Source organism: Chionomys nivalis, chromosome 5 (assembly GCF_950005125.1).
Source record: "Chionomys nivalis chromosome 5, mChiNiv1.1, whole genome shotgun sequence".
Taxonomy (NCBI): Eukaryota; Metazoa; Chordata; class Mammalia; order Rodentia; family Cricetidae; genus Chionomys; species Chionomys nivalis.
Window position 1 is genome coordinate 54,927,653 of NC_080090.1, and position 21,450 is coordinate 54,949,102.

General features: G+C 49.0%; 1 protein-coding gene across 1 annotated transcript; it reads right to left on the reverse strand.

The window, feature by feature from the left end:
- Positions 1 to 221: 221 nt before the first annotated feature.
- On the reverse strand, positions 222 to 20,864 carry Gpa33 (glycoprotein A33). The gene is made up of 7 exons (XM_057769127.1): positions 20,816 to 20,864; positions 19,670 to 19,824; positions 14,294 to 14,510; positions 8,897 to 9,052; positions 1,554 to 1,673; positions 758 to 893; positions 222 to 354 (listed from the first exon to the last, which is right to left on the reverse strand). The coding sequence occupies exons 1-7, from the start codon at positions 20,862 to 20,864 to the stop codon at positions 222 to 224; spliced, it is 966 nt and encodes a 321-aa protein (XP_057625110.1).
- Positions 20,865 to 21,450: the final 586 nt, after the last annotated feature.

The following is a 21,450-nucleotide window of genomic DNA, read 5'->3' on the forward strand; positions in this document are numbered from 1 at the left end:
GGTCATCAGGGTAACAGGTAGGACCCATGCTGCCAGGCCAGTGATGCTCCCCAGAAACACACACACACATACACGTGTACACACACGCGTGCACACACACACACACGAAGATGCACTCCACCAGTGGCTGGGAAGGGGCAGGATTACGGGGCTAGAAAGAAAAAGAGGCCAGAGCAGGAGGCTGGAGCCTAGCCCTCCCCTCCACTGGGCAGCAGGCCCCTTCACTTGAAGGGCTGGTCAAGAGAGCTACGCCCTGAACTCCTTCGGTCCTCATTCCTGTAGTCATCTTTGTCTTCCCTCTCTCTGGAAACTTCTCTCTGCTGCTCTTGAGGCTTTTGGTAAGCAACTCGGTTCCTACAGGGCAATGGAGGAAGAAGAGAAGGTTAACCCTCATGGCGGTGAGGGCCAGGGTGAACTGGTCCAGCCGTCAACCCCACCCAGGCGCGGCAAAGGGACTCGGTGCTGCAGGCCTGGTTTAGGAGTGCACAGTGAGATCTCTGGGCCGAGGAGGCTGTGGGAGTGGCGTGTGTGTTTCAGCCTAGACCCGACCCTTGGCTTGCCTTGAGAAGGCCTGCCTAGAGATCAAAGTGTGGGGGACAAGGACAGGACTGAGGTCAGCCTTGATTTGGGTGAGCTGCTCATTCCTCAACTGCGACTAGGGAAGACTCCCGGGGTGCTCAGTGGGGGTACCTGGGGAGTTGGGATGTCTGTTTCCCTCTGCCTCTTCCCAAGGGGCCCCCTGTCCCCGCACACTTACGGCCTTGTGTCCTCCATGTCCTCGGCCTTTTCATCCTTGTCCCGGCAGCAGCAGCAGTAGACAACGATGCCGATGATGATGAGGGCCACGAACACACCTCCCGCGATGCCCGCATACAGCGCAATGTTCATGGAAGCTACGAGAGGACGGAGCAGCTGGACCTCCTGAGCCCCGACTCTAGTCCCCCACCCCCCGACTCAACACCTGGCAACAGAGGAGAAAGCCAAGCTAGAGGTGAGGAACCACAGACCGGTGCAGGGCACAGCAGGCTGGTCCCTCCCAGACTCTGGGGTACCAGCTCTTTTACCAGCCTAGGGGGCAATGGCTACAGACCTCTGGTAACACTCTGCAAAGGTCGTGGCCCTGGAAGATTGTGGTTAGACAGATCTGAGGACACTCTTAAGGAGAGAGGAGCAAGCAAGGAAAGTCAGACCTGATACTGGGCTACTCAGGCTCTGCCGAGATTCTTAGTGTTAGCTATGCCAGCTGTCAACTGATGCTTGAAATAGCTGTGGTCGCCCTTCTCCCCACAAAAGGAGACTAGGGTTTGGACCAAGGCAACTGGTTCTAGGCACTTTTCTCAGTATCTCTGAGGGGCCCTCGAGACAGGCATGGCTGAAGAGATCTCCAGAAGTCTGCCCCAGGCTTTATTTCCAAAGAACAGGAGGACCTGGGCTGACCTCAGGGAAAGGAAAGCCTGGGCCAGGAGTCATCTGTCCGGGTCACAGCAGCCAGCTCGTTCACCTCCATCAGCCACCTCTGGACCTCGTACCCTCCCTCCCCAGCCCGCTCTTACGCTGTCTGGGGGCCACAGTGATGTTGCAGGACTCCACTCCCACTTCGTTGCTGGAAGTGCAGACGTAGTAGCCCGCCATTTCCGTGGTGATGTTCTTCAAAAGCAACGGCTGGCCCGAGGCTGAAGGAAGAGCGGCAGGGTGAAAAGATGGTGTTAGGTCGAGGGGCATTTAGGTTGTTTCCAGGTTCTGGCTATGACAAACAATGCTGCTATGAACATAGTTGAGCACATGTCCTTGTGGCACGATTGAGCATCCTTTGGATATAGACCCAAAAGTGGTATTATTGGGTCTTGAGGAAGGTTGTTTCCTAATTTTCTGAGAAATCGTCACACTGACATCCAAAGGGGCTTTACCAGCTTGCATTCCCACCAGCAATGCAGAAGTGTTCCATTTACCCCACAACCTCTCCAGCATAAGTTGTCATCAGTGTTTTTGATCTTGGCCATTCTTACAGGTGTAAGATAAAGCAAAGAAAACCAGCCCACAAATCACAATCCCAGAGAACCTAGACAACAATGAGGACCCTAAGAGAGACACACATAGATCTAATCTACGTGGGAAGTAGAAAAAGACAAGATCTCCTGAATAAATAAATTGGGAGCATTGGGACCTTGGGAGAGGGTTGAAGGGGAGGGGAGAGGTTGGGAGGGGAGCAGAGAAAAATGTAGAGTTCAATTACAAAAAAAATATGGTGCACGGCCCAAGGCTAGGAGGCCTGAGCCCCTCTGAACTAGCCAAGCTGATTTGTGATGTAGGGAAAAAAGACCTCTAAGGCCACTGGGGGATCACAATACTGAAGGGCTTCAAATCCAGTCAGGACCCTAGGTGTCAAGTCTGGCTTTTCCCACTTAGTTGATATATTTGGCAAGTACTTGGCCGTCTTTGGAGCTATTTTCTCATCTATAGTTAGAAATGGTAATACCTGCCTGGCAAGGTACTTGTGAGCCCGGAATGAGCTATCAATAATAAATACAAATGCCCAGTAGAATGCCCGATGTGCAGTCGGGACTTGGGAAACAGATGCGTATTAAAGGGGAATGCGTATATGTGATGTGTCAGATGTGGGGTATGGATAAGGGTATTGAGGAGCATTGTGTGAGTTAGGGGACAGTGTCAGTTTGGACGCTTCCTCCTTACCCATCACCACCCTCATCGAGGAGTGAGAGTGCAAACAGCCCCTGCCTAGCCCGAGGACATAGAACAGATGTCCTCACCAGAGACCTCTCCCTGATCCACAGTCCCGTGGGTTTGTACCTAGACAGCCTAGATATGTGTCCTGCTCTCAAAGGCCTTTGTCAGGAGTGCAATGTCAGCCTCATCAGGACCCGGCTGCCACTAGGTGCTGCAATGACCCCCAGGGTGCGTTCTAAGTCATCAAGAGAAACCTGCTGCAGCCCTGTAGACATTTCAGAAGCTGTCTGTGACCTACAGTAGCCAGCTCACGTGTGTGTGCATGTGTACGTGTGGGTAAGTATACATGCACGTTACCATCAGGTGTCGTCACTCTCTTTTCCATCTTACTTTTTGAGATCAGGTCTCTTGATGAACCCGGAGCTCACTGATTCGGCGCTTGATGGGTGCTCAGTGAACCCTGGAGATTCTGTCTCTGTGTCCCCAGGGCTGGGGTTACAGCAGGTGCTGCCAAGCCCCCCCTTGTATGTGGTTGCTGAGGATCAAACCCAGGTCCTCATGATTTCACTGCAAGTGTTTTACTGACTGCGCTACCCCACCACCACCAGCCCTGAATTCTGAGCTTTTACTGACTGTGCTAACCCCCCAAGCCCTGAATTCTGAGCTTTTACTGACTGTGCTGCTGCCCCAGTCCTGAATTCTGAGCTTTTGCTGGCTGCACTACCCCCAGTCCTGAATTCTGAGCTTCTAATACAATAACAGAGCTACAGATCCGATTCTGCAACCGCACCAGTTTTATCTCTTGCTGCATGTGTGCAAAGCCAAGGGCAGTCCACACAGGGTCCTTCCTCCGTATTCTGGAATTACTGTGTCATACAGTGTCTCAACATCACATTGTTTCCACCCCCCAACATCCTTGATTAGAGGTATTGCCATGCCAGTACCCCCAACTCGAATTTCCCAGGGGGAGGAGAGCACTGGCTTCTGGGAGGCGTCCTTTGCTCTTCCTAGTGCTATGCACATGTGCATACACACACATGCACACTAATAATATGTATCCTAGTGCTATGTGCATGTGCATACACACTCATGCACACCAATAATACGTAAACAGATGCTTTAAAAACACCTTTGCAATGTATGCATATGCTAAGAATTTATGTATGATGTAAAACTGTCATGTTAATTCACTCCAAACCAAAAACATCTACATTCCAATCACGGCTCCAAACAAAGTGAGGAGAGTCCCTGTCCTTTGGAATCTCCGACCTACAAAGAAAGACACACATGAAACAATGGTGGTTTCACGAGCAGTTATGGTTCAACATGGAGGTTGTATCTGAACTCATAGCGAAGGGGTTTACTCTTGTCTGGAGGTCAGAGGAGGTCTCTAACAGGAGCGAGAATAAGATAAAATCATCCTTATTCACAGCACATTGATTTTATTTTTTTCTCTTCTTGTTAAAAATATGCTACTTAGCTGGGTGGTGGTGGTGCATGCCTTTAATCCCAGCACTCAGGAGGCAGAGGCAGGCGGATCTCTGTGAGTTCGAGGCCAGCCTGGTCTACAAAGCTAGTTCCAGGACAGGAACCAAAACCACAGAGAAACCCTGTCTCAAAAAACCAAAAAATAAATTATATATATATATATATATATATATATATATATATATATCTGCCACTTATTTCATATTCCTCCCTTAGAGCCCAAGGCACTGTTCTCTGTACGGTGTAACAGCCCTGGAAGTCTAGAAGCCCGCTCCTGGGTGTTTTCTGGCAAATTCCTTACTGTGATATTTACATGTGATTCTGGAGATGTGTCTGCAAGCACAGCAAGCGTGGAAATCCCTGTGGTTGTGAAGCTTAAGGGGCGTGGTCTACGGGTGTTATACCATTCTGGGAGCAATGGGAACCCCGGGTTGAGGTCCAGAGTATTAACATTCCTGTTCTCTGACCCCGATGGACTTGGTTATTCTTAAGAGAATTGTGAAGAAACACACTTTACAGAATGCTCTGTGACACACGTGTGTTTGGGAGGTCTTGTGCTGGCATTAGATTCCCCTTGAAAGTGTGCTGCTCTGTGAATCAGGTGTCACAGCACCCAAGGGCAGCTCCAGGCCCTGCTTAGGGTGAATCCTGGGGGTTCCTGATGTATGAGCCAACTCCATTCTTCCCCTAGTCTCTGAAGCAAACAATGGGTTCTAGAAACTTCCCTGTTTGAAATAGCACTCACCCCATGCCATCAATTGGCTTTGATTGAACTGGGGATCCCAGGCTCCCTTCCCTTCTGGAAAGAGCCATTTAGTTTCTGAAACCCAGTTTCCTGTTGCTGTGGCGACATCTTGTGGTCAGTGTGGGAAATGCATGAGAGACATCTGTCCTCTGCTAAAGCCCTGACCACCCTAAAATATTGATGTTGAATTCACAGAATCTGCTCTTTCTGTCCCCTCCCACCAAGACTGGTCAGTAAGCTCTGGAAGCCACATCTCATCCCTGGGTCTGGGGTGGATCCATCACGGTTCCCACGGCCTCCTCCCCTAAAGTGTTCCATTCTCCTTCCTTAACGTCCAAATTCGGGGCTGGAGAGATGGCTCAGTGGTTAAGAGCATTGCCTGCTCTTCCAAAGGTCCTGAGTTCAATTCCCAGCAACCACATGGTGGCTCACAACCATCTGTAAAGAGGTCTGGCGCCCTCTTCTGGCCTTCAGGCATACACACAGACAGAATATTGTATACATAATAAATAAATAAATATTTAAAAAAAAAAAAAAAAGTCCAAATTCCTGGTCTTCCCTCCTGAAACTCACTCGCTGGAGCACCTTCAGAGCATCTGCAGAGCCCTCCTGCGGGAGACCGCCTCTTCCTCCCAGGAGGGAAATAGCACCATCTCAGCTTTGGTTACAGTGTGTTGTTGTTCTGTGTTTTTTGTTTGTCTGTTTGTTTTTCAGGATGGGAGAACTTGTGGGTGACTTACTGCTGTGAAGTAACAGCAGGACTCTGGGGCTCTCTGCAGGGCACTCTAGGAACAAGGGGCCTTGCCAACGGCCCCCTCCATCACATTGTCCAGACACAAGATGGCATGGTGATCACCACGTCTAAGGTTAATACTGCCAGTCTGAATCAAAATCGCCTAGCGGATAAGCTTCTGGGCATGCTGGTAAGGGATTCCAGATCAAGTCGGCCTCAGGCATGATTGTGTGGGTCAGTATAGGTTAAATTAATTACAGCGGGAAGATCCACTTAGCTGTGGGCAGCCATCCCTGGGCTGGAACACGACGTTGAATAAAATGGAGAATATCTGTGTATCTGTCTATCTCTATCTTGCTGTCTGTCTCTGTCTCTCTGTTTCTGTCTCTGTCTCTGTCTCTCTCTCTCCTTCCTGACTGCATTTGCAATGTGGCTAGCACAAGGTATCTTATCACAGCAGCCATCTTCTTGTCTGACTTCTGACAGAGAAAATCTGAGCTCAGAGCTGGATAAAGCAGAGAAGCAAATCTTACTTTAACCTCCTTCCACGCCCTTGGATTCACCCACATTCGGTCAGTAAAGAAACCAAGTTTTGGTCCCTAATTTCCTGTGATGGAGGTGGGCATTTGTGAGGCTTCCTGGAGGAGCCCAGTGCTTATAGAGAAAAGTCTGACCTCCTAGGCAGACACCCAGGCCCCTCTCCATCTCTCCAATTTTTCCCATCAACAGCCTCTCACATCATCTCTGCAAGGGCACGCATCCTCCCCCTCAGCCACACTCATGCCACGGGTCCCATGCTAGTTTTTACCCTGAAGGACATGCTGAGCATAGCTAACAATACCTAGAGCTGACTGAGTCCTGCGCTGCCCACAGCACTGATCTTGGTGCTCTGTGGACTTTGGGTCTTCCTTCACAGCAACAGCACAAGCTGAACACCGGTGCTGTGCCCATTTGACAGATGTGGAGACAAAGGCACGTAACCAGCAGCACAGCCAGGATTCGAGCCCCTGGCTGCTCTTAAGCATTCGGTCACACAGCACTGTAGGTCAGTCACTGTGGTTTGTGACCTCACGACCTTCAGCCCTGGACCCCACTGTGCACACTCTGCTGGAGGACACGTGGTTATGTTCTCAAACCACGACTAGCAAGAATCAAGGGTAGAGCCAGGAGACTACAGAGTTTGAGGACACCTGCCAGGTGATTTCAACAAAGATCCAGACATTCAACATCTTGCAGTCCAGGGCCCGGTGAGATGACTCTTTGGGTAAAAGCACCTGCTGCCAATTGGGACAACCTGAGTCCAGGTTCAGCCCCTGGGATTCACTTGATGGGAGAGAAGCAGCTCCGCTGGTTGCCCTCCAGCCTCTCACTGTGATGTGATTGCGCATATACACAATGCATACACTAAAAAAAATGCAATTTTAAACATGTTTTTAAAATCAGCAACCAGGGGGGCTGGAGAGATGGCTCAGAGGTTAAGAGCATTGCCTGCTCTACCAAAGGTCCTGAGTTCAATTCTCAGCAACCACATGGTGGCTCACAACCATCTGTAATGGGGTCTGGTGCCCTCTTCTGGCCAGCAGGCATACAGAATATTGTATACATAATAAATATTTTTTAAAAATTAAATAAAAAATAAAATAAATAAAATAAAATCAGCAACCAGAAACATGCCAGCAAAGTCGGAAGCCTATGGGATTCATATGAATCATCTTTTACCTTAAGTCAAATGAGTTCTACTAACTTTGATTTTGATGTTGTTCTTTTGTTACTGTTGTTTTGTTTTATGCGGGGTTTTGTTGTTTTAAGACAAGGTTTCTCTGCGTAGCCCTGGCTGTTCCGGAACTCACTCAGTAGACCAGGCTGGCCTTGAACTCACAGAGATCCACCTGCCTCTGCCTCCCAAGTGCTGGAATTAAAGGCATGTGCCACCAACACTTGCCCAACTATGAACTTGTTTTTAAGAAGTTATCGATTGGCCTTCAAATAGGTGAAAATAGCCCGATGAAATCCATTCTGGTTTGATGGAAGCCTAAGGAGCGGGGCATTGGTCTATGGGACTTCCTCAGGTCCCGTATGTTCTTCCCTCCCTCAGGTCAGCTTCTCAAAACACTGCAATGTGTCTCTGCCTAAAGCATCTTCTGATTGGTCTAGTAAAGATCTGAATGGCCAATCACTAGGCAGGAGAGATAGGATTTCCAGGAGAGATAGAGGAAGAGAAGAAGAAACGTAGACGTGCGAATTCCACCAGCAGACTCTGAGCAAGTCAGACGTGCCCTACTGAGCGGAAAGGTGACGCTGGGTGGCAGAACACCGATTAATATAAGTGGGTTAAATTATAATAGCTAGTTGAGAACAAGCTCAGGCCAAGGCTGAGCTTTCATACTTTAATAGTAAGTTTTCTTATTATTGAGCTGGTAGCCCAAAGAAAAAGCCAAGTGCAGTGTCTACCCACAGGCTTTGCTCTCAGAGCTCCGTTCCATTTTCATACAAAGAGGACTGAAAGACCTCAAGGCTAAACCTTAGAGGCATCTTCTGGGCCTTTCTGTTCCTGCCTGAGATCGCTGGTGCAGCCATGGCAGCGGAGAGCCCAGGGGATTTCCACACACAGGTGGACAGAATGGCAGCAGAGTGTTTACACAGTCCCAGCTCCGCCCCTTCTCCTCTTCCTCCCCCCGCCCCCTTCCTGGCTACTAAGCCTCTTCCTTTTCCTCCTTCTAGTTTGCTTCCTGACCAAAAGGTCAAATATTGGCTGCCCAGTACAAAACGGGTCTCCTGGCAACTCTAGTTAAATCTGCCGTAGCCTGCTCTGAGAATGGGGTTCCGAACAGTCCATGGTGTGTTTGTGGTGGTGTCTGAGATGGACTGGCCCGGATAGGAAAGGGGACTAGGAAATCCCCCACCTCAAAAGTAGACTGTAGGCCATAATAACGCTTCAAAGAGCAAGCCCCAGTGTATCTGCACAGAATGCTTAGCAGGACACACTTCCTCAGGAGAATCAAGGTGGGGGTGGGAAGAATAGAAGAGATGTCACTTGCGAGTCACTTCTGTCTTTGGCAGCCATGAGATGCGTAGGTATTCATATGGGAAACAAATGCTTTGAGCAACCATAGAGTATGGCATAAGGGCAGGACTGGGGAAATAGTGCTTGGATTGCTTCATCAGCCGCTGTCTCCCGTTAGCCCTAGCTAGTCAGGTGCGCCCACAGGTGGAGCACAGCCGCCTTCCCTGTTGTCCCAGGTCACCTGGTTGGGTGAGCGGCCGCTCCTGGTTCTGGGCATTGTAGCTCTTCCAGCTGTACTGTGGGCTCGGAGAGCCCTCTGCAGACTGGCACGTCAGGTTGATGTTGTTCCCAATCACCGTCTCCCCTATGATGCCGCAGTCTGGCTTGGAGGGTGGCACTGTGAAGGAAAGAGACCGCAAGAGAGGCGTGAATGGCATGGGGCGTCACTGCCCACCCCAATAGCTATCTACCCATCTCTCCCATCGCACACGCAGAGGCCGGCAGAAACTTACAACCTAGAGGTGAGATTTAATGTTATAAAGTTAACTCCCCTCAAAATGTCCACGGTCATCTCACTCTCTCAAATGGGCAGCACCAGACACTGTGTCGTATAGCGTGCCCTTCCCAGCATAACAGCGTCAACTTCATCAGAGAAGCTGTGACTGACCACATACCAGGGATCCTCAAGGCAAGGCTTGTGGGCTGCTAACACGTCCTCAGAGGAGCAGGGGCTGAGCAGGGCTGTTGAACTCTTGCCTGAGCTTCCAGCTACTCCGTCATGCACCAGTGACCACTTGTAAGTAATTCTGCCTGAATTGTTCATGTCTTGTCTCAGGACGTGCTAGCATATAGTGTATACAGACTGTGGAAGGCTAAGTGAAGGGGGCATTGTCTGTCTATACAGCCACGGAGAAGCCGTCCACGCGGAGGTGGATCCCGGCGCTATGGCTGCCGTGGGCTCACCCACGCTTCACGTGTAACTCAGCGCTATCAGGGGTTCTCCGAGCTGAACTTCATAGAATCACTTTGGTTTCACACGTCACTGGGGTCATGGAGAGTTTGTTGGCTAACAAACCATCCAAGGTAAATAGTCTCCATGACAGGGTGGTTGGTAGTGGCTTCTGGTGCTCTCTGGAACTGTGGGAGTTTGAACATGCCCAACATAGCCATTATACAGATGGGGGCCATGGAGGACAAAAGGGACACTTGTTCTCAGGTCCTCAGGTCCTAGCGGAGGTAGGACTAGAACCCAGGTGTCTCTCTTCTGGTCCAGAACCAGGGCTTGCTCTACTGACCCATATGAGCTCTCTCTGCTGTTGGCAGAGATCGCAGTGTTCCTGATCTCTAAAGTTAGGGGACAGCAAGACTGTCCTGTAAAGGGCCTTATGGGAATTGTAGGCTCGGTAGACCACAATACTATTGCCAATGCTGTTTTTTCTTTAGAGGGAGGGGGCAGGCATATAATATTTTTTATTCTTTGAAAATTCCATACATGTATGCAATTTATTTTGATCATGTTTACCCGGCCCCCCACCCCTCCCTCTGGAGACCTTCTGCCTCCCCTTTCATTCTCTGGTTTTAATAATGTTTTAAAACCATAAGTGCGGGGCAGGCTGTGGGTTGGAGCGGCCGGGGTTTCCTCACACTAGGTTTGCAGATCTCTGCAGCCCTCAGCTGCAGCTCCTTCAGGACGTCCTCTGCGGGTCTACCACTGCCTTCTCCCCCTGCTTTGCTAATGGATCAGCACAAGTGGCTAAAGAGAAAGAGGGACCCCAGGCAGTGCAGACCTTCCTCCTGGGTGGCGAATGAGATTGAAGAGATGGGAGTGGGCGCAGGGATTAAAGGCATGCCATTGGAAATGTTTATGAACCCCAGCAACCGCTGCCAACCATCTGTCCTTGGTCCCCCTGGCTTCTTGAGATTCTAAGCCTGTGTCTCTCCTCAGCCTTGTTAAGGTCACATTGAGGGGCGTGGGTGGTTCTATAAATGTTATTAGGTAGCCGAGTTCTGCCTAACAATTCTGGGCACTGGGGTGACACTCCAAGTGGATCAAGGAGTCCAATAGGGGACAAAAGACAATGAAACAATGACAGAGCAGGGGACAAGACTGCTGGGGCAGAAAATTATGATCGGACACAGCATATGGGCTGTGACCTGAAGGTCACCTCGACGAAGGTAGTGGCAGGGACTGGAGCAGAGATGAGCGTGCTGGACAGTATCCATGAGACTTCAGGGGGCATCTTTAGGGATGAGGAAGGGAGAACACCCAGTGGGGGAAGTTGTCGCTGATGTCCTTGGGTAGTGGCCTGTCCCCCTGCTTTCATCACATGCCCCCTCGGCTAGCTTGCTTCAGCCACACATCCTGAGGGTTAATAGCAGCCTTAGTCCATCCGGAAGTTGCTGGAAGAACGGTCCCTGACTCTCCTCCCTCTCTCTTGTCGGGCAGTTGCAGATTTTCTTCTTGGAAACAGGCTGGCTATTATTAGTGCCTGACATCTGCTAACACAGCTGGGCCAGCCAGGTACGGACCCACCAGACACATTAGAGGCACTCCTTTATTGCCAAACAAAACCCAGGCTTCTGAGGATCAAAGAGCAGGTGGGCAGAGTGCCTGCCAGCAGCTGACTAACTGTCAGCCTCCTGCCCATCCTGCTGGCCCAGCAAGCAGCCCTGGAGGCGGGCTTACCCTCTGGGTACTCCTGCTGGGCTCTGCTTTCTCTCCTGGACCCCACAGTGAGACCCTGCTGCAGTGCCCCTACCTAGCCAGCCTCAGACATGCCTTTAGCCTTTAGCAGGAGGCTCAGCGGCAAACTCCTACGCGCCCCATCAGATTAAGCGGTGGAGTGGCAGTGGAACTCCCTGCGGGGGTGGGGTGGAGGGGGCGGGATACTGGACAGAAGCAGGAAGTAGAGTTTGGAGACTAACTGCCGAAGCGTAAAAAGCAAGTAGATGTCCGCGGTTGAAGACTAGATTGCTTACTCCACTCCTTGGCAAGGAATGCAAGGAGCAGGAACTCCACAAACTAACTGCCCACGGGAGGAAGCGGGGGTGATGGCCAGCAAGGGGGATCTGCTTTTCAGGGGAACTGTGTTGAGATCTTTTGCTACAGGCTCCTGACCACAGGCCCTAAACTTCCTACCTGACCCCATCCCTGCCCTCCTTCTCCAGATCGCCTGCGCGCCAGTCACAAACAGCGGGGACCTCGAGTCATATCTAGTTCAAAGAGCCCCACGTGCGGGGGCTAAGAGTACTGACGGGGAGGGTATCTTGTTCTCACATGGCCTGGTTCGCAAGCAGCTTTGTAGGTGTTACCTGTATATTTACTTTGAGAGCGGCCATAGAGGATGGAAGCGAATGTGTTAGACTTCAAATCCTCTCCGATGCCGGTTGTTCCCTCTAAGGACGTCAGGGGGCGCCAGAGGCCAGAGCAAGGATTACACCTGGCGCACAGGCCGCTAAATCTGGCTTCTTGGCTTCCTGAAGGTGAGCTAGACAAGGCTAGCTCCCAGAGACTAAGGCTGGGGGGTGTCGACCGCCTTGGCGGGTCATTAGTCTAGGGATTGTAACCCGCCTGGCTGGTCAGTTATGCCAGGGTCCCGGAGAGGCGCTACCTGAGAAGACATGGGCAAGAGAGAGGAAGAAGGCCAAGCAGGGTTCTTGTCAAAGCCTCCATTTTATTAGCGTCATGGTTGCAGCTTATATAGCCCCTGGATGAGGAGCTTGGGGGGCTGGGGCTCGGGATCTTGCCGCGTGGTCCACGTCGGTCACATAGGCCAAGAGGTTACGATCGGTCAGGTGACATTCCTCTGCCAGGAGTTCACAGGTTGACACACCTAGTTCTCTGGATAATTAGAGTGTGAGGCGGGTTCCGCTAACAGTTAGCTCTCTATTGACAGTTAATTGGGTGCGGGATAGGCTCTGCCAATAAAACAATTCTCAATACAATTGGGAAGTGGAGCCCTCTGCAAACTCCTCAGGGCGATGATCCCTATAATAATTTTGGGGGGTAAAATGGCTCCTGACAGGGGGGCTTCCTGCTAGCCTGCCCAAAATAAGCCGCCCCGTATAATTATAGCCTTTCTCCTTTAAAAAAGCATCCGGCTATAAAGACACAGAGAAAGAAAACTTTCCACAAAGAATCTCACTGGGTTTTAATTAGCATGTAGGTTGTTTTTTTTTTAAGATCTCTTTTTAACAGTAAAAGATTGGCTTCTATGAATTCCATATTCCCAGATTAAATTTGTATCCTTCCCTCTTCAGGTTAATGTGTTCCTCTTTAGAAATAGCTGGTCCTTAGTGTAAGGCAGGAGGACCAGCAGAACCAGGCTTCAGATTTATACGATTGCTACCACTTCCCTTTCGACTCACTGAAATCCTCTGCCAAAAAGGCAGAGCAGTTATTTAAAGAACCCAAACTTTATATGTGTCCGTGTATACATAATCCATATATGTGTGTGTGTGTATGTGTGTATACATATATATAATGTATGTATGACTATACGCACACACACACAGTGGGGTAGTGGGGTATATTGCAGTATTGCTTGTGCATACAAACAACAACAACAAAACCGGACAAACAATGAAACCTGTCCCAAGGACCCTCAGTGTGAAACTCTTGAGTAAGCCATTGTGCAACCATGAGACCAGATGTGCTCTCTCGCAGTAGGTCTGCGTGTGCTGGCCTGGAGCACCGTATGGAGGTAAATCACAAGTGCTTTATAATAGCGCAACTCTTCGATGGGCAGAGGAAGGTACACAGGAGACCTCTAGGACGCCTGGCTGCATTACCGTTGGCTGCCTCCGGGTGGCAGGGTGGGAAGAGGCCTCGATTATGCTTTATGCAGCATTAGTGTGTGCGGCTGTATATTCTGACACACTATAATGCTTTCTGTAAGTCTGGCAACTACCACACACAATTTAAAAGAAAGTCTGCCAAGCAGTGTAGAGGGGAAAGAGACAGAAAGGACCCATTGTTCTCAGGCATGGTGGCTACCTCCAGGGAGTGGGGCCCTAGACCAGGTGCTCACTAAAGTGAGTCAAAACCCAATTACCAGTTTTGACTTAGTTACTTCCTTTTTCTGGGCCTCATACACACAGAAACTAAAGCAGATGACTTTCCTGATCCTTCCAAAAGTATAAATTCCAGCAAATTCTCCCATGAAACAGATGGCCCCTGAGACATATTCCCCATTGGTTGGCGATGGTGCCTTCACTAGTGGTAGGGTGGGGAGACCACCGAGAGAAGTTGAGTTAACAGCAGGGAAACCCATCGCCTATGGAAGTCACAATCAGCCCTCTGAGAAGCAAGTACTGAGATGAGAGTCTGCATGTTATGTGGGAGTTCCCTTCCCTTCTCTTCAGGGAAAAAGTTGGTGTGGAAGGGAGAAAGGGCAGAGGGGCCACGGGATGACCCCAAAGCCCCTGCCCTCAGAACCAGCCTGCTGTTCACTGAGAACCCTGTCAATATTGGGCTCCAACGGGAGAAGTGGAATCCTAACTCTTCTCTGAGATAGGCAAGGCCGATACAACACAGGGCTGACGATCAGGCCCTATTGCACCTGGATTTATGGCTGGATTCTGCTGCTAGGGCTCTTAGCCTCACCTTCCTCCTGCAGGAAAAGATGGAGACACTCACCGAGGACTAAGAGGCGGACTCGAGACTTGGAGGTACCATCTAGATCTGACATCAGTGAGACGGAGCACTCGTAGGTGCCATTGTCATCCATGGTCAGCTGGTCGATGGTGATGGAGGCATCGGAGAGGCTAGCATCATTGGACATTATCACACGGTTCTCATAACGGGTCCCATAGATGTACTGTTTATTCGAAAACTTCCAAGTGACTACTCTTTCCTAAGAGAAAGAAGAAATGTTGCCAGACGCTGGTATAGACCTGCCCTGACCCAATCTTTCATCCCCAGAGCCCAGATGTGTGGATCAAACAGATGTGCAGTACCTACTGGTAGATTCTTAACTAGACTTTAAAGATTTAAAAGAAAATGTTAGGGGCTGGAGTTGTAGTTTAAATTGGTAGTGCTCACCTAGCACACACACAGAGACCTGGATTTGATCCCCAGCACCACGTGGGTAAACTTGGGGTGGTGGTATATGCCAATCATCCCAGCATTCCAGGGGTGGAAACAAGAAGTTCAAAGTCACCCTCGGTATGAGCAAGTTCTAAACCAATCTAAGCCAACGTGAAACCCTAACTCAAATCAAAAACAAAAACAACACAAAAGCGCACACCCTGAAATACCTGGAGCAAATGAGGCTGTCTCAGAGCCCAGCACTCGGGTTTGTAGCCAGCATCTCACTCCCTGATTTCTTCCCAGTCCGTCATTTATTCTCATTCATTCCTCCCTTCACCCAACACTTTCTGAGCACCACTCACACCAGGTACCAGGCTAGGTCATTTGCTCTCAAATTCCAAGCTCACTTGATTCTGACTATTGTCTTGGAATTTGTTTATTCGTTGATGTTTTTGAAGCAGCACATTAGTGGCTTATACCACAGATGGCCAAGCCAGACTGCCTCAGTCAAATCCTAACTCTGGATATCCTTGAGCAACACCCTTGACTGCTCTGAGCCTCTGTTTCCTCGCCTGCTAAGTGGAAATGTTGATAATAACACTCCTCATGGAATTGTGGTGAGACTAAAGCTGGTAATCTATATGGAGCGGTTGGAGTTTGCCAGGTGTGGTGTCTACCGTTACTGGCCATTATTAGCATTCACCATGTCTGCAGCATATAACTCGTGAATTCTGAATAGCCAACCACGGTATCTTATGATTATGAGATTCGAAACTGGCCCGTTGAGGGAGGGTTTCCTAAAAGGAGTGATCATTGCCTTGAAGCTTAAGAAGCAGCTGGGCATTACCCAGAGCAATACCCCTGAGACTGGAGCACTGCATGTTGGTGCAGGGTAAATGCATTAGACATCACAGGCAAAGGAAAAACCTAAAAACAGAAAGCAACATCGTCAACCCCGAGCGGCACAGTGTGAGTGAGTGACGGATTAGTAAGAACTGAGCCTATGACAACAAAGGTCATAGCTGCTGCTTATATATGTTATATGCTGTGTACCGTTCTACATACTAGTCATGTATTATCTCATTTAGCCACATCAACACTCCTCTGCAGTAGACCTGATGGCCATACCCATCTTACACAGGGGGAAACTGAAGCTCCAAGAGGCTGATTAACTATGTTCCCCAGGTTACACATTTAAGTGAATGGCAGAGTCGAGATGACCCTGGGCATTCTGGCTCAGAGCCTGAACTCTGCAGACTCTACTGAGTCACACCTGAACACTGGCATGAAATAGTTCACCGTTCATCTTCAAGGCAATGATGCGTTTTAGCTCTGTTGTTGTTGTTGATTGTTTTGTTTTCCAGTGTAGACGTGGATTGAGCCTAGGGGCCTCCCACATGCTCTACCACCGAGCTATATCCTTGGCTCAAGAATTCTGTATTTTATAAGACTAGCTCTTAATACAGAGTACAAATGATTGGAAGGAGAAAGGGGACAGGTTGAGAAGGAGCCAGGAAGGAGATCAGCTGAGTGACTGTGGTGACAAACTTTGATTATCGTCACTTTGGGTTGTGGCGACACAGATAGAGTGAAATAAATTAGATTTGTGAGAAGGGGACACTTGAAATGTGGGGATGGGATGAGGAAACAGAGTCAAGGAGACAAGGGTGCAGGCGCGCACGTCGGATGGTGCCCTTCCCAACAGAACCGACACACGAGGAGAGTATATAACCAAAGAGTATGTGTTCTGTCTACATGTGGGATGCCTAAAGTGTCTGGGGGACATCCAGGTGGAGGAATTCACTATGGCCAGAATGGTCGACTGAATGTCACTGATGATAGGTAAGGAGTTAGACGTGAGGACACAAGGAAACCACGCGATGTCATGGTAACTGTGTCACAAACTGGAAGATGCAGTTAGCTCCTCTTGAACGCACCAGAGCTCTTTCTTGTCCCCCATGCACACTTCTGAAGGCTTGCATCCTCGAATGACCCTATCTTCATTATTATACTCTGTGCACTGTGGGTTTGGCCCCTCCCCCACTTTGTGGGCTTTTTAAAAGAATCATAAGAAAAATTATTCTAAAAGCAAAATCCAGTCCACTGTGATTTGAGAGGAAAGGGGAGGGGCCATATTGTCCCAATAAATAGGTGGTTCACCTCTTAGATTTTCATAAACTGCTTCATGTCTATATGCAGAACCCAGTGGGCTGCCACCCTCTCCCCATGAAAGTCAGTCCACTCCAGTCTCTCTTTGGGGTGCAAGCTTTGCCTTGCTATAACTGCTTTGACTGTCTATGCTTCTTTGTGGAATTCTTTCTTTCAAGAACTGAACTACAAGAAACTTTCAGTTGGTAATATATCTGAGGATAAAAGTTTGGGTGCCAGTGGCACATGGGTGTTTACCGAGACATGAGCTAGTCATGACAAATGGCAAGTCCCCAAGTCACTCAAAGAATCAAGAGGAGCTCAGAGACATAAAGGGGATCCCCAAGTCAAGATCCCCAAAAGCCAAGGGAGACGGGACTCCGGAATGGAAAGTGGTGGCCCGTGTGAGATGCTGGTGACTTCAAGAGTGTCAGGAGAGAAAGTGGGTAGTGGTGGGCAGGGAGGAGACTGGTGACACCGTGTCAGTCTCAGCTGTGGACATGCCGAGCCTTTCTGATTAGAACAAGACACTCCGGCTTTCCAACAGACACGGTCCAAGTCGGGGCACATGGCTTAGCTACCGGAACACAAGTGCCCTCTGAGCTGGATACCCTTATGCAAGACACGAGTTGTCCAACCATATCTGATAGCTCTGATAGGATTGACAGTCCTTCTAGGCTGTCTGGCTGAGACAGGGAGGCAAAGAGAAGACAGAGGATGAGGTGCCGTCTAGGCCTGTGAACAGTCCGTAGATGCCCAGCTCTTTCCTGACCCTGACTGGCACTGTTTTTTTTTCTGGATTTTCCACCCCATAATACCATCTTATCAATCAATGATACCCTAAGATTGTCCCTGGGCCTCCTCTTGACCATACCACTTTCTAGGACTCACAGATAGCAATCCCTTGCTCTGCACTTGTTATTGGTCCTGAAGGATTCCTTTTGGAAGTAGACTATCCAGGGGCTAATGAACAAACTCCGTGTCTATGTCAGCACGCAGAATAAGTCAGCTACAGACATTACGCCCAGCTCGCCGGCTGCATCTGCTTGGGGGCACGGTGCCTTTTAGTTCCTCACACTCAAAACAGCAGCAAGAATGCTGTTCCTTTCACCCTGGGAGCAGACAGGATGGGGACTGTGGCCTATCGGGACCCTTCGTGCGTGGAGATAAGACCGACTCCTTCCTTATCAGTTCTGCCACCCAGGATACAGGTGTCCTGGGATTCTGTCAGGGAAAAGGCTAAAGCCTCTTTCTCTGGATGGCTGGGGACCGGGTGATTCTCTCTGGCATCTATGTTATTAAATTTTTTTCCCTAAAGGTTATTCTACAGAAAGCAGACCAGGGGAAAGTAGCAGAAGGTGATGAGAAAGGACAGAATGCAGGCAAGAGGACACACTAGTCACACACGATGTAAAGCTAGTTTTCCTTAGTTTCAACGCTATCATAGTTTTTTTTTCTTTATCTGTAGTTGATAAGTGTGTTGGTTAGGTTTATGTCAACTTGACACAAGCTAGAGTCGCTAGGAAGAAGGACTCTCGGTTAAGAAAATGTCTCCGTAAGATTCTGCAATGCAGTCCCTTGATTGCTGACTGATGTGGGCAGGGCCACCCCGGGCTGGTTGGTAGCCCTGGGTGCTATAAGAACGCAGGCCGAGCAAGCCATGAGGAGCAAATAGCAAGCAGTTCTTCTCCGTGGCTTCTGCTTCAGTTCTTCCCCCAGGTTCCTGTCTGGAGTTCCTGCCCCCAGGATCCCATCTTGAGTTCTTGCCCTGACTTTTTTTGATGATGGACTGAAGTGCAGAAGTGTAAACGAGATAAACCTTTCCTCTCCAAGTTGTTTTTGGTCCTGGTGCTTTATCAAAGCAATGGAATCCCAACTAAGATAATAAATAAATCCAAATGTAATTGGTAGTTTTAGTGTAAAACCCTAAGCAAAGTTCCGTGGCTTCTATGTGGTCATTCCTACTGTATAGAAGTTCACTGAGATGTGTAGAGTTTGGGACTGGGCAAGGGCTTGAGTGATTGCCGTAAACTAGCTGTGTGGTGGCTTTGCAAATTTGCTAGAATAAAGTCATTTTAGTTTTCAAAGAATTTTTAAGGGGATGGAAAGGAGGAAGTGGGGGAGGCTGGAATCGAACGGGAATTCCTTCTGGCTTCACCCCCAAGGTGTGGGGTTACAGGTGCCTTCCAGCACCCCTCTTGCCCACGTTAGCATCTTGAAAGATATGACATAAATGTATGGCCACTTCTTATAGACAGATAGGCTTTTGATCACAGATGAGTACATTTTTTCCTTTATCAAATCCCCGATTGTCAGACAGTTTGAGCGAATGCTGAGAAAATGGTGGGCACTAGGTGGGCAAAGATGAAGATGGGTAAGTATCCCACGAAATGCCCTAATTATAGAAAGTGCAAGTTTGCACACCCTCTAGCCCAGATGATCCACTCTTACACATTTGTTTGTATTTTGTTTGTCTCAAAAGCTGGCGAATTTAAGGCAAGTTCCACTTTTCATAATCTATCAGATGGTATATATAAAACAATGTTTGTGTTTATTGTGACTGCAAAATATAGAAAACAAACCAATGATATATATATATATACATATATATAGCATATCTTCATAAAATATATTTTGAAGTAAGACATGGAGTCCATAGTTCAGCGGTAAAGTACAGGATCAGATAGATGCATAAGGCCCTGGATTTGAATCTCAACCCAGACAGCAGAAAAGAGGGAGGGAGGGACGGAAGGAAGGTTTTAAGGCACGCGTCTGTCAGGAGACCACAGATGCTAATCATGACCCACGATGCCCTGGTCCATCCTGGAGCCTTACCGTTTCAGTCCTGAGAAGCTTATCCCACTGAATAAATCCGCTTCGGTCTGAAGCGGAGGTGCTGTAGGTACACGGGAGGGTGACGCTCTTGCCTCGAGCAGCCCGAAGAACATCCTGTGTAGTTTCCACAGAAATAGCATCGACAGCCACCCAGACTGAAATGAGAGGGGAAAGAAAATGGCACTGACACACATACCCAGACCCCTGCAAGAATGTTTAGAGACGCTCTGGGGCCCTCTGAAGCTGCTATAGCAGCCTTGGTAAGAGCATGCTAACTGCTGTCCCCAAGACCAGGACAGGGGGAGCTCAGGTGCCAGGGTCTGCCTTCTTCCTACCCTGAAGTGTCCTGAAGAAGTTCCCTGCATCTGTTGGCTGCCAGCCTGGCTTCCAGTCTCAGTCCTAGCCCTGGTCAGCTGTGTGGACTGCTGTAAGCCCTGGTTTTCTTCTTGGTTACTGGGGAGCTGAAAAGTTTTTCTTGGTGCCGAGCACAGAAAGCTCTTGATAAATGCTTTGGTGTGACCATGGTTTCTGTTTTTACTTACTTAACAAATATTAATGGAACACTTGCATGTCATAAAGAACTTTATGAGCAAGGAAAAAGAGGGTATTTCTAGGAACGTTTATCAGAAAAGAGTTTTTTTTAAAAAAAAAAAAAACTAGCATGGGCTTGCCACCGCTCCCTCTCACACACACCCTCCTCCAGTTGTGAGGAGAAGTCTCTCCTTTTGAATATGGACGGTCTAAAACTATGATGTGGGGACATTCCATGGCTCCCAAGCTAACTTATGTAATGGAATATGCATTGTCTGGTCCTTTTGGGATGCCCGTCTAGGGACCTGGCTAATATCTAGTGAGCAAGCCCGGAAAACACACAAGAAAATCAAAAGAAAGTTTCTCAGACGCCAAGCACAAAAGGTGTCTCCTGAACAGGAAGCAGGTGGCGATGGTTTGAATATGAGTGGTCCCATAGGCTCATATATTTGAATGTTTAGTCACCAAGGTGCACGACTCTTTGATAGAACTAGAGGGATTAGGAGACCTTGTTGGAAGAAGTGTGGCACTGGGGGTAGGCTCTGAGGTTTCCAAAAGCCCAAACCAGGCCCAGATGTGTTCTCTTCCCACCCCCTCTTTTCCCCTCTCCCTCACTATGGATCAGGATGTAGTTCTCAGCAATTGCTCCATTGCCTGCTATCATGATGCCATGCTCCCCGCCATGATGCCAGTGAACTCAAATTATACGCCACCCCCAGTTAAACTCTAAGAAAGTTTCTTTCTTAAGAGTTGGCCGTGGTGTCTCTTCACAGCAAAAGAACAGTGAAAAAGACAGGGTCAGCTGTTCAAATGTCAGTAGTCTGTGCATACAGGGAGCTCAGGACCAGAGACGGGCAACTGGATGTGGCAACAGGAAGATGAACTTGGTGTGAGCGACTGGCGTGGAGTGGTGAGGATGGAGCTTAGATGGAAGATGTTTGAGGACAAACAGGACAAGAGTAAGACGACTTTTCTGGAAAGGACAAGAGCCCATTACCACTAAAATAAGTATTAGGACCAAGACAGGTTTGTGTCTTCAGGGAGGAAATGGTATATTTGATGCTTTAGAAAGATTTCGAGGCTGCTTATTGAAGAATGAGCCAAAAAGAGAAAGAACTAAGTAGGGTGGTCGGAGGAGAAGGCTTAGAAAGGACTCCAAGCCGTCCACCTCCTGTGACAAGATGTGGCTAAAGGCCCAGGTGGGTTGGTAGGCTTGAGGGCAGTCGTAAGGACAAGTCTACTCTCCTGTG

What these genes read in the sequence shown, in the direction of transcription:
- Gpa33 (XM_057769127.1), bottom strand. Translation starts at nt 20,864, where the DNA reads ATGATAGCAGGCAATGGAGCAATTGCTGAGAACTACATCCTGATCCAT. An exon ending in AGCTTCTCAGGACTGAAACG is followed by an intron (nt 14,511 to 19,669) that starts GTAAGGCTCCAG and finishes TCTTTCTCTTAG; the next exon opens with GAAAGAGTAGTCACTTGGAA. An exon ending in GCGGCCGCTCACCCAACCAG is followed by an intron (nt 1,674 to 8,896) that starts GTGACCTGGGAC and finishes CTCTTCCTTCAG; the next exon opens with CCTCGGGCCAGCCGTTGCTT.